The sequence below is a fragment of the Mastigoproctus giganteus genome, chromosome 7, assembly GCF_048544385.1.
Source record: "Mastigoproctus giganteus isolate SK-2022 chromosome 7, ASM4854438v1, whole genome shotgun sequence".
In the NCBI taxonomy this organism is placed as follows: Eukaryota; Metazoa; Arthropoda; class Arachnida; order Uropygi; family Thelyphonidae; genus Mastigoproctus; species Mastigoproctus giganteus.
Window position 1 is genome coordinate 140,335,623 of NC_143581.1, and position 12,773 is coordinate 140,348,395.

At 35.7% G+C, this 12,773-nt stretch overlaps 1 protein-coding gene across 1 annotated transcript in view; it reads right to left on the minus strand.

Moving 5' to 3' along the window:
* Positions 1-12,773, minus strand: part of LOC150083230 (E3 ISG15--protein ligase HERC5-like) — a 144,903-nt gene that overhangs the window by 22,748 nt on the left and 109,382 nt on the right. The window contains exon 5 of the mRNA XM_090378441.1: positions 3,941-4,144. Within this exon, the coding sequence (XP_090234567.1) occupies positions 3,941-4,144 (204 nt within the window). The remainder of the gene's footprint in view (positions 1-3,940; positions 4,145-12,773) is intronic.

The following is a 12,773-nucleotide window of genomic DNA, read 5'->3' on the forward strand; positions in this document are numbered from 1 at the left end:
AACCATAAGATGGAAGCTTATTTAGAAGACCTTTATGCCAAACACGATCAAAAGCCTTTGAGACGTCAAGCGCACTGCTTGTGTTTCACCAAACTTTTCCATTGAATTTGTCCATAAACGGGTAACATAAGCCAGAATATCACCAGTGGATCGACACTGACAGAATCCATACTGGCAATTGTTGATCAGACGGAAGGTTTCTAGGTAGTTTAAGAGTTGGCGGTTAATTGATTTCTCCATTACTTTAGAAAGAGTAGAAGTAATTGAATTGGGAAATGGGACGATAATTGGATGGGAGGGATTTGTCACCCTTTTTTAGGAACTGGCTGGATATGAGCAAATTTCCAAGCAGAAGTAAAGACACCTTTGGAATAAGAAAGGGAAAAAAGGCGGCAAAGAACAGGAGTAAGTTCAGGAGCACAGGTTTTGGAACAAGTGGAGAAATACCATCAGGACCTGGAGCTTTCTTAGCATCGAGATTCGTCAAAATCCTTTGACATCTTTTTGACGGAAGACCACAGGAAGCATGAATGCAGTGTGCTGAGAATAGTGGGATGCTAGCAGGTCAGCTTTATCCTTGGCAAACAGAATCATCTTGTTTTGACAGAGGTGGGAGCAAAGATGGGCAAAAGTTGCAGCAAATAGCTTTTTATTAATTAGGGCAAGAAGCATGTTTTCTGCTCTTGGTCTGTACAATTGTTGCGAGCTCTGGTGTAGGCAGAAAATGAAACTGAAGAATTGGAAACAAGCTAATTACAATATACAACATTCTTCTCTTGAACAGCCTTAGCACATTTATTCGAAAACCAAGGTTTAGATAAAGGATGAGATTTTAAGGTGGAGTGTGGAATAAAGGATTCCATTCCTACAAGAATAATTTCACTGACACGATCTAAGCAAATGTTGACATCAGAAGTTTAGAAACAGTAATCCGACCAAGGAAAAGAAGAAAAAAATCTTGCAGGTCATCCCATTTTGCATTCCTGTAAAGCCAAACAACACGAGGTTGGGAATAGCCATGAGATAAAGGCTCCATTGGATAAGAGACAATCACCAAGTTGTGATCTGAGGTGCCTAAAAGACCACTCACTTCAACTGTGTACTTAGAAGGGTTGTTTGAAAGAAAAAGATCAAGCATGTTGGCTGTATGGTTAGGATTGTCCAGTATTCTGGTAGGTAAATGAACAATCTGTGTGAGGTCATTAGTAATTGCAAAAGCTTCAGCATCTCGATCAGCTGGGTCTGTGTGATTAGAAAATGGAAGCCAGCTGGAGTTGTGAACATTAAAATCACCAGGGAAAATTACCTCACTATTAGGAAAATTGGACTGGAAAAAGTCAAGTTGCAAAGAGGGGAAGTCAAGAGTTTCAAGTGATTAGTGGAGTTTGGAGAATGGTAGAGACAACAGATGAATTTGACAGAATGAAGTAAAGAGATTTTAAGCCAGAGAAGATCGAAAAGAGGAGATTCCAAATTACCAAGTCAATTACCAAATGACAGGGAACGTTGGAATGGACATATGCACAAGTACCACCTTTAATGTGAAAGGAATCATACAGTGAATAATTTGGGAACTGAGATGAGCAGTGGTTGAATCAACCAATAACTGAAATTCTGTCAGAAAAAGTACATGGGGTCTGGCAGACTGTAAGTAGAAATGGACATCAATGAGTTTAGAACTTGGACCCATGTAAGTTTGTGAAATGAACTAGGAAAAGTGTTTATATATATTAAGTAGTAACCTACAAAATCTCCAGCTAAATTTAAAAAAACTAATGAGCATGACTAAAACTATAAATCTATATATAGAATACTATTTAATATGGCAATTAGGTCAATAAAACAACAAATTTTTTTCAAAAATTTATCTGTTTCCTGAAGCTAAAAATTCTTTGTCTAGCACATGGATACTTTGGTACCAGACTCCAGAATGCTAAGTCATACCTTTTCACTGATAGTTACTTTATTCTCGAAATTTTTACATCATTTGCCTTGTGAATCCAAAAGTCATGAAAGTAATCAACTGTTTCTCCTTCACTGATGTATCTTCTTTTCACATACTCCAAAGTTTTTCAATCTTCAACAACAATATGAAGATACTGTTACATGGGTGGGATTTATGCATAAAAACAACAAAAAAATAACCACAGTTTCAGTAAAAATGCCAATGACAAAACTACGGAAAGACTAAAAAACTGCAAAATAGTGAGCAACCATAATACACACTAAACACTACTCATGACATCACTCCAAAATACATCACTCTGATTATTACCATCACCAAGATTGTTTGCAATAGTGATACTCAAAGTGATTTATTTCTTGACTGTCTATTCAAGCCTGTCTATGTTATCCACTCATTACTCTTTAAAAACTTTAATACAGAAACAAGAATATTACTAAATAATCTGGTAGCAGAGATTGAGAAAAGACTAGAAATGCAGAGAATTCTGATTAGCAGTCAGCAGGTAAAAGGGATTGATTCTTGGAACGTGATCTGCAGATACAGACAACATACTTCCAGGAAGAGTGTTCACCATGTTGCTCTTTATCTCTTGGAGCCAGAGGGTTCGTCTCTGTCACCACCAGTGGGGCAGCTACGTAACAATAAAAAATTAACACAGACACAATACAACTATATATAACCTTAAATATGAACTGACCAAAACAAAACAAAGAGGCAGTTGGTGGCACACAGAGATTACTTGAGTACTGTCATATTTTGAGTTTGAGAGATATTTGGAATATTTCCCAGTATTTCAAAATTTTTAGTTACTTATTCATGATTTCTCACGAAACCCTGGGCAAGAAACACTGCTCTCGACCTAGCACCCATTTCTTCAGTGACTCAAATTCATCTAGAAAAAGCAACAAGTTTCAATTTGAGATCAGTAACTTCTTGCATCAGGAACAAAGAGACACCAATTGAGCTATGATTATCTCCTAGATACACCTTTGAGGAAGGATTAGACAAGTTATTAGACAGAATAGACCGATGAGGTAGATTTTTTGGCTGATGCAGTATAAGCCTGCTTCCTTGCATCTTTTGCCACTACTAATGGCACCTCCATAGCCAGGTGGGCAGGAGCAGCAGTGCGTAGCACACACTTCTTGATTAGACCGGGGTTCGAGCCTGTGACCACCAAATACGAAGGATGTGGAAAGGTTAGGGAATGACCACCGCATATCCCCGGAGCAATATGGCCTTAGTTGCTAATGCTCCTAAAAACCAAATAACAACACAACACTACTAATACCACGGGCTATACAAACATTGAATTCATGGTACATGTGAATCACCTAAGGAAATCATTCAGAACACAACACGGAAACTATTAGCAATTATAAAAGAAGCCTATCATATGAACCAGTAAGGTTCATTATTTTCCAAATGGAAGTTCAGTCTTTGAATTTTTAATCACACCCCATATATTTTCTGGTCAATGTGTTTGTTTGTTGGATGAAAAATCTGAGATTCTAAGAGCTAGATCTATGCAGCCCTTGCCTGAGACAGACTAATTTGGTCACAAAATGAAAAAAAAAAACTAATGTACCTAGTTCCCTTCATCAAAGCAATATTTTAATCCAAGTCTTTTCGCACATGGTGCAAAAAGATAGTGATCATAACTACTGTGCTAATTAAGTGCCCTTTTGTGTTGGCTGAATCCAACGACAGAAGGGCATTATTATTTAAGTTGGCCATAGTACAGTAAAGATTAAAATTACTATTTATGGCTGGAAATAATCACATAAAAGGAAAGAAAATCTAATAAAAACCAGGACTGCAGAAAATTTCCAATTCTTTATGAAAATGTGAGACAAAGATATACTGTATTAAATATTAAATGATGCAACTAGGATACAAACAATGTGTATATTAAATTTATTAATAAAAAAACTTAATTTTTATAAAATCGTACTCTTTCATTCATAAACTTACCAGTAATAGCAGCGGTATGCCTTGAGCCACAACTAACAGACACAAAAGTAGTATTTTCTAGATCTACTAGATGAGGAATTGTTTGAAAGATTATAACATCTTCCTTCTGTCTGCTTTCTTTTTTTTTTTCATCTGCAATGATTTTACATGGACGTCCAATTTGGCCACTCTCATTCCATCCCCATAAATACAAATCGCCAATAGCTGAAAAAAAAAAAAATAAAATATAGCAATATAAGAAACCTTTCATATAAATATATATATATATTTTTTTTTAAATACAAATATGCCTTGAAGAAACATTATTTTTAAACTGAGACTTTCCTAAAATAAAATCTAAAATCCAGAGAGATGATTATTATTATTATTATTATTATTGTGTGTGTGATCTTCACCAAACCCAGATTATCTGTAAGGAAGTTTGGTCTGAGAAGTCACATGACTTGAATCTAAAAGAGAAATACTGTTTGTGCATCTGCTACATTACATCACTTTCTTCATCATCTGTATAGAACACAAAAATAGGAGACATCTGAAGATAAGTATAATGATCCATCACGAACAGTTAGTTCATGATGAATTTTTATTTTGGCACAAAGGCTACTGCAAATTCTACTTGTACTGCTCCATTATAAGGGCCAAAGAATATACTTGACCTGTTAAGACTGGTGAACCTATTTTACTGGATAGACATAGAATAGAAAAGTGTTATTTTTGCCATAAGCATCATTATATAGAAGAAGATATATATATATATATATATATAGAAGAAGAAGAAGAAGAAGAAGAAGAAAATGACTGATCAGGGGCAAATTCGTGTGCTTTTTTTTTTTCTTCAAATAGAAAGAAACAAAAAAAAAAAAAAAATTAATAATAAAATTTGTTTTTATTTTAACTCTGTTGTAACTGCTGTATTTTAATTCAGCCGTCATTACCTCCTTGTAAGTTCGACTGATCATCTGAGTAAAATGCAAGAAAATTCAAAGGAATCAGCAGAGTAAGCATTTAAGTTCAGATATAAGTTGGACCGGAAAAATGGTATAAAAATTAGTTTAAATAATTTTGTTTATTAATTTTTTTTTGTTATATATTTGTTATACATCTTGTTAAAGAAGAGATAGAAAAAAATTCTTTTTTGAAAATTTAACAATTTTTTTTTGTTTTAGCAAGAGAGGTATGATTCTCTTATCTTGTTAATCTCGTATAAGATTATAATTTATTGTAAGCCAAGGCTTTTTTTTGTTAGTAAGATACTAAGAGTAAGATTAGTTAGAGTTGATAGTAAGATACATGTTGTTGTCTGCCTGTCTGTGTTAAGTAAAAATGGAACTGAAGATAGATAAATGTTAGTTGAATTTAATGTTATTGAATGAATTTCAAGTAAAAAGAAAAAAGGAAACTTACCTGAAATCATGTAGTCCAAAGATGATACAATTATAAGCTAACAGTAAATTTTCTCTTCTGTGCACAAAACTAAAGCTAAAGCATGAAGAGCATGATTTAGCTTTAGGTTCATTACTGTAGTGTACTGTAGTGTGTGACTTTTGTCACATACAATTATGGAACTGAAGACAGATAAATATTAGTTGAATTTAATGTTACTGAATGAATTTCAATAACAGTAGAGAGTGGTTAATAACATGATATGTAGTAGCGGCATTACATGTAGTTGTTGTTATTTGGTTTTTAGGAGCATTAGCAACTAAGGCCATATTGCTCTGGGAATATGCAGTGGTCATTCCCTGACCTTTCCGCATCCTCCGCATTTGGTGGTGACAGGCTCGAACCCAAGTCTAATCAAGAAGCGTGTGCTACGCACTGCTGCTCCTTCCCACCTGGCTACGGAGGCGCCACGACATGTAGTAGTTTCTGTTAATAAAGTACAGTGTGGTTAGCATGAAGCAACAGGGATTATATCAGAAACATGCAATCTAAGAGGCGCAAGTTATCCAAAAGTATACTGACAGTCCTCTGCCTCTATGTTGTTTGTGGTGAAAAATTTTCCAAGATGCCATGGTTTCTAGGATATTAAGAGACATTTAATCATTAACCACGTGAACCTTGTGGATAAAGTTCTGCCCTGTTTTAAAAGATAACTCAAACAACAAAAGAAACAGGCAAACTATTTTGAGAAAAGAATACAAATTCACTGCACTACAAATGAAATTGCACATCATAGCAAAGTTCCCCATTTTGACAACTTGTAGTTTGATTGTCAGAAAATTGTTTAGTGCTTAAGCTGAAAAAGAAATTGCTAAAATACCCCTACCCAATGATATTTATTTGTTATTTAGTTTTTTTTAGGAGCATTAGCAACTAAGGCCATATTGCTCCGGGATATGCGGTGGTCATTCCTTGACCTTTCCGCATCCTCCGTATTTGGTGGTGACGGGCTTGAACGCCGGTCTAATCAAGAAGCGTGTGCTACGCACTGCTGCGCCTTCCCACCTGGCTACGGAGGCGCCCCTACCCAATGACACCAACGAAGAAGAATAACTGAAATGTCTATTTGTTGCTTCTATTGGGACATGCAGCAGCAGCCTGGAAAGCAAGGTGTGGGGAGGGGATTACAAGGCCTGCACATTCACTTAGATACAACAATTTCATGGGCTGTGTAAGTGATACCAAAAACACGTACAGGTACACATTTACTTGTTTATATACTAATGCTGGAGCACAGTAAATAAATTTGAATTTGAAGTATTGGTTAAGTCATCAAATGCTGATCTGTAGGCATAACATAAATATGCTGTCATTCTGATACCATGGACACAATTTGAATATGGTGTTTATAACATGTGCAGAAAGGACAGACATGATGTGGGGTGGGGTTTGCCTTTGATTAAGAAGCACACTGATTCTAAAAGAGTACAACCAGTAGACACAGGCCAGGGTAATGCTGAGTCAGCCTACTGTGACAACACTGTAAAACCAAAGATGAGAGCTGGCATCCGTTATAGACCAAATAATTGTGAAGAAGATAATGAACAACTATATAGCTAAATAGAGTGGGCCAGTAAATCAGAATGACTTACCATGGCATTTTAACTTTCTAGATACAGGTTGGAACTCGTAGGTTGGTAGCCTGCTCAGCAGCAGAACATTTCTCTATTTGTTGGATGACTGTTTTCTCCACCAACATGTTAGAGAGGCAATAAAAGAAAGCCTTATTCTTGATCTGGTTATCAGCAGAATTTATCATGTATTAAGAATCTTCAAGTACAGAAATCTTTAGGTGGAATGATAATAGTATATATTGATATAAGATTTCTTCAAAGAAATAACTATTGTCAAGGTTAAAGGGAAGAAATTATTTTTGAACTCTTCAGTGGGTCCAACTAATGTATTAAAAAAAAGTGCAAAATATAGAGTCCCTAAGCATTTTATACCAACTAATAGATATCGTTCAATGTTAGATCTAAACATATGGCAAGATATACTTTTAAAAGTTTTAAAATAAAAGTTTAATAAAACTTTAAATAAAAGTCTTAAGTTTTTCATTACAACCACTCCCCGACTTACGTAAGGGTTGTATTCTACGGAACTCTACGTAAGTCGGAATTTCCCTCATGCTTGTGCAGCACTCGCAACTGTGCTCGCTGAACTGATTGAATCAAAAAAGAAATGTTCAACGAACATGTAAACAAAATTATTTATTTTATTTATTCAATTTTTTGACTCATGTGCATGAAAAATTACAAAAGCATGCAAATTAAAAAATTTCAAAAAAAAAAAAAAAAGACAAGAGACAGGCATAACATCAATAAGTTTTACCTCTCGAGCATCAATGCCAGAATCAGTCTTCAGCTGATAAGTAGGTTGCTGTGGAGCTTGAGGGCTGTGAAGATTTAGAAGGGGTTGTTTGCTCAACCTTACAAAAGAACATATTAATGTTCTTTAATATGACCGGACGGTGGCTTTTTTCTTTTCATCATAGATTTCTTTGTAGCAAGCAAGCATATCATTCACCCCTCTGCTAACTTTTAAGAGTCGTTCGCTGTCAGGACCCATCTTCTTAAACCTCGCTGATGCAATTTTGCAAAATGCCAGTGCCATCTCTCCGGTGATGAAGCTTCTCAGCTCCTCATTTGGTTCATCTTGAGCTTTGTCGGCATTTTCTTCTTTCACTATCATTGCCTGCAAGTCAATAAGTTCTTCGTTAGATAATTCCTACTCTTCTTCCTCTATCAACTCCTCCACATCTTTGGCATCAACCTGATGCCAAAGACATGGAGCCTTTACAATTAGATTGTAAAGATATATCTTATCTTTACAATCTAATACTATTCACATGATTCGTCTTTTTAAAATCCTTTGAAGCCTTTTACGTGCCGTGGGCATATTTTCTTCCATGCGCCATAAACAACTTTTAGTAATTTCCGCCAAGGCCTTATTAATGTTTAAGATGGTGTGGTAAATATTGTAATATTTCCAAAAGTCTCTTAATGGAAAATTTTTCTCATCGTCTACTGCAGACAGTGCCTGAGCAAATGTTGTGCGTAAATAGTTTGCTTTTAAATTTGAAATAACACCCTGATTGATAGGTTGAAGGAGTGAAGTCATGTTTGGTGGTAGAAATATGACTCTCACGTTCGAATTGAAATCATTTAGATGTGTAGGATATCCAGAAGCTTTATCTAATAGAAGCAACATCTTGAAAGGAACGTTGTTGTCTTTACAATATTTTTCAACCTCGGGAATGAAGCAGCATTTAAACCAATCCTCAAAGAGAGATGTTGTTATCCATGTTTTCTGGTTCGATCGGAAATGAACGGGTAGGGTGACTTTATTGATGCCTTTAAATGCACGAGGATTTCCAGAATGGTACACAAGCAGTGGTTTTAATCTGTAATCTCCCGCTGCATTAGCCCCAAGCAAGAGCGTGGTCCTATCTTTTGAAGCCTTGAAACCTGGAATTGTCTTTTCCTCTTTGGCAATGCATGTTCGATCTGGCATTTTTTTCCAATAAATACAGAGCAGTCTCGTCAACGTGAAAAATTTGCCGTGTAGAATAGTCACCTTCATCAATAATTTTTTCGAACACATCACAAAATTTCTCTGCAGCTGCAGAATCGGCACTGGCAAATTCACTGCATAATTTAAAGTTGTGGAAACCGATGCTTGAACCTATTTTTTTTTTTTTTAGTAGTAGTTGGCGCATAGGCTTCTGTGGCCATAATGCACCTCCCAAGGTTTTTGCAGTACTTTGATCCAAGCCCGAGGCGGGAATCGAACCCGCAACCTTTGGGTTGCCAGGCAAGCACTTTACCCAGCCCGGTCGGCGCTTGAACCTATTAAACTATTGAACCTTGCCATGAACTTGGCTTGGGATTTGCCATACTTAACCTTAATATCTTCATAAATACTTGTTGCTTTTCCTTGAATGGTCATTAGACTCAGGGGCACTAGCTTCTGAATCTGATTTTCCATCCAAATTATCATAGCTGTTCCATTTTTGATATAGCACCTGAAAGCTGTTTTGTGATCACCGTTGATCCTTTGACATGTTCCTTTACACACGCGCCTTCCCTTATAATAGTATTCACTGTTGAAGCAGCAAGACCTAATTCCCTTTCAATAGATGACAAACTTTGTCATGCTTCATACATCTTAATCATTTTCACCTTCATTTCTAAATCAATTTTGTTTTGTTTCCTACCACTACCAGCACTTGTACTTTCCATTGGTAGCTTTCCCTTCAACATTGTAATACGTAAATAGGAATGATGAGAAGTTTCTGAAAATTTGTTTTTTTATAGGATTGAAGATTTCAGTGAAGGGGAACTCATTTCACCATAATATTGTACGTAAAAACCCACAGGATTCCAGTTATCGGTATTATTGCAAATACAATAAGATCGAGTTTACTACTCATTTATAATAGATTGCACTAACAGAAAAGCCCAATAAACCGTAAAGTGCCAAGTGTTTTTATTGTTTTATGGTAGTGACCTCCAGAAACATCCTTTAGAAAAATATCACAAAGGCATTCAAAATTGATTCTTATTATTTTTTTTTTTTTTTGGTAGTTGTTGGCGCATCGGCTTCTGTGGCCATAATGCACCTCCCAAGGTTTTTGCAGTACTTTGATCCAAGCCCGAGGCGGGATTCGAACCCGCGACCTTTGGGTTGCGAGGCAGGCACTTTACCCACCCGGCTAGCCCAAATTGATTCTTATAACAGAACATACATAACAATGAAAGTGTAGTGCAATTTTCATTATAAAAATGACCTTTTAGAGAGTTAATAGCTTAGTTATATAGCAGAAATTTCAACTTCCAAGGTGTTGGAATGAATTACCAAAAAAAAAAAAAAATGTGTTATTGGGTTCACATTACGATATTTTCATAATACAGTAAACCCCCGCTATTCGCGGTTTCGCGTATTCGCAGTCACTGATTTAATATAAAATGAAATCTAAAAAAATATGACTTTTAAAGCGCCGTGAACATTTTCCGCCATAAAAAAACGTGGGCGTGGCTAAAATTATCTTTCCCGGTCAAAACAGCGCTCAGTGAGTGGGGAGGGTGAGGGGTGACAAAATCGCGAGCGTGGATGTTTCTCGCTAATCCTTGTTCAGTATGTGTTATGCGCTTGTCATGGAAGGTTTTGTCGTTTGCTTTTAATTTATATGCTTATAAATTGAATAAATTTATCAATTTATAAATTGATATGCTAACAAAAGTGATGAATCTACTGTTTTGCAGTGTAAAACAGACTTTTTCGAGTGTGTTAACGGCAGAAAGTGACTTATTGTGGACAAGTTCTTTCTAACCCGTACAAAAATATGGCTACAAATAACCAGGGAAATGTGAAAAGATCAAAGGCGATGACATTAGCGAATAAAATTGAGTTATTAGACAAAATTTCTAATAATGAAAGTGTCTCCTCAGTGGCAAAACATTATAAAATCAATGCGTCAACGGTACGATCAATCAAAAAAATCTGAAGAAAAAATCCACCGTAGTGTCCGTGAAAACGCACTAATGCTTCAAAAATTTGCTCTGTAACTCTTTATGTTAAATTAGAAAAAATGGAAAAGGCTTTAAATCTGTGGATAGAAGACCGAACTCAAAATAAAATTCCGTTAAGTTCACTCATCATTCGTGAAAAGACAAAACACCTTTATCAATACTTTAGTGAAACTGGTGATAGCACTGGTGGGATAAGTTTTTTAGCTAACAAAGACGCTGGTTTGAAAGATTTGTTTGCAATTTCTAATAAATATTACAAGTAATATTAAATTGTTTCTTATTTTCATTTCGATGCCATATGCTTGCATTTCACTATGTACTGTCTATGTACATAGTCATATTATGAAGGTACATATAATACATAGACAAAATTTTAGACTAGTTTTTCTTTTATATTTCATACTTTGGAACGGAACCCCTTTATTACTATGGGAGCCATAACTCAGTATTCACGTTTTTGGTATTCGTGGCATTTCTCAGGAACATAACCCCCGCGAATAGCGAGGGTTTACTGTACCTCCATTTATCCCTACAGATGCAAAATATGTTTCCAAATTTTTTTTTTTTTTTTTTTTTTCAGATTGCATAGGCCGGTAAAAACATACGTAAAGTCAGATTTGCATAAGTCGAGGAATTCCTGTATATGCTTTGTTTTAAAAAAAATATTTATAAAATTTTTTAAAAAATTTAAGGAATTAGTCAGCCAGATTTGTTTCTGCCACTTTCCTGCACTTGATTTGCAATCAAGAAGACAATATATGTGAAAAGATTTTTCGAGATGTTGACTGGATTTTTTGAGATGTGTGAGTGATCACACACTACAAGCTTTTGTAGATTTCTACAGCAGCATGTTAGAGAGGCATTAAGAGGAAGCAATACTCTTGATCTTGTTATCAGTAGTGATTCTATATGCATTAAGAATGTGCAAATAAAAGACCCACTGGGTGGCAGCAATCATAGCATACTGATATGGAATTTAATTAAAGATATAACTACTGTCAAGTGTAAAGCTTTTGCTTTCATAAGGGTGACTACAGTGATCTCAGGCAGTTTTTAAATTATATGCAGTGGGACCAACTGACAATGTTACCAACAGCAAATCCTAAATTGGAAGCATTCAGAGAAGTAATCGTAGAAGCTACTAGGCTTTTCATATCAACGAAGAAATGTTCAAGGCTTAGATCTATATGGATGTCAGATGAACTAGTGAGACGTATGACAGGGAAGAAAAGTGCATGGGATACATATAAATTATCAAGTGATACAGAAGCTTATGGAAGATATAAATTAATCTATAATCAAGTCACAAAAGAGGTTGGACAAGCTCTAAGGCAAATTATGAGAAGTCTCTGGCAAAGCTACAAAGAAAAGCAGCAAAGACTTCTATGCAATATTAACAGTAGAAAGAAAGGGATGAATCACATTGGGCCACTTGATGTCAATGGGTTAACTTTTGATGACCGTGCTCAGGTTGCTGAAAAACTGAATAGGTATTTTGCATCTACATTCATACGAGGAATTCTTTAGGGGAGGGGACGTGAGAAGTTTATCAAACTCCAACAAGGGGCTAAATGAATTTGTGATAACTGAAAGAAAAGTGGAAGAGAAATTGTTGAAGCTGAACATAAAAAAAAAGGCACCTGGGTTGATGGGATCTATCCAATCATATTACAGGAGCCAATAATTATGGTTAAAAGTAAGCATGCCTTTAACCGGTGACATGAGAAATTACAGACCTGTTAGCTTAACATCTGTTCCGGTAAAAATAATGGAGTCACTGGTTGAATAAGTAATGCAGGACCATTTGGACATAAATGCAATTATACTGCAATGACAGCATGGATTTGTTAAGGGGCGGT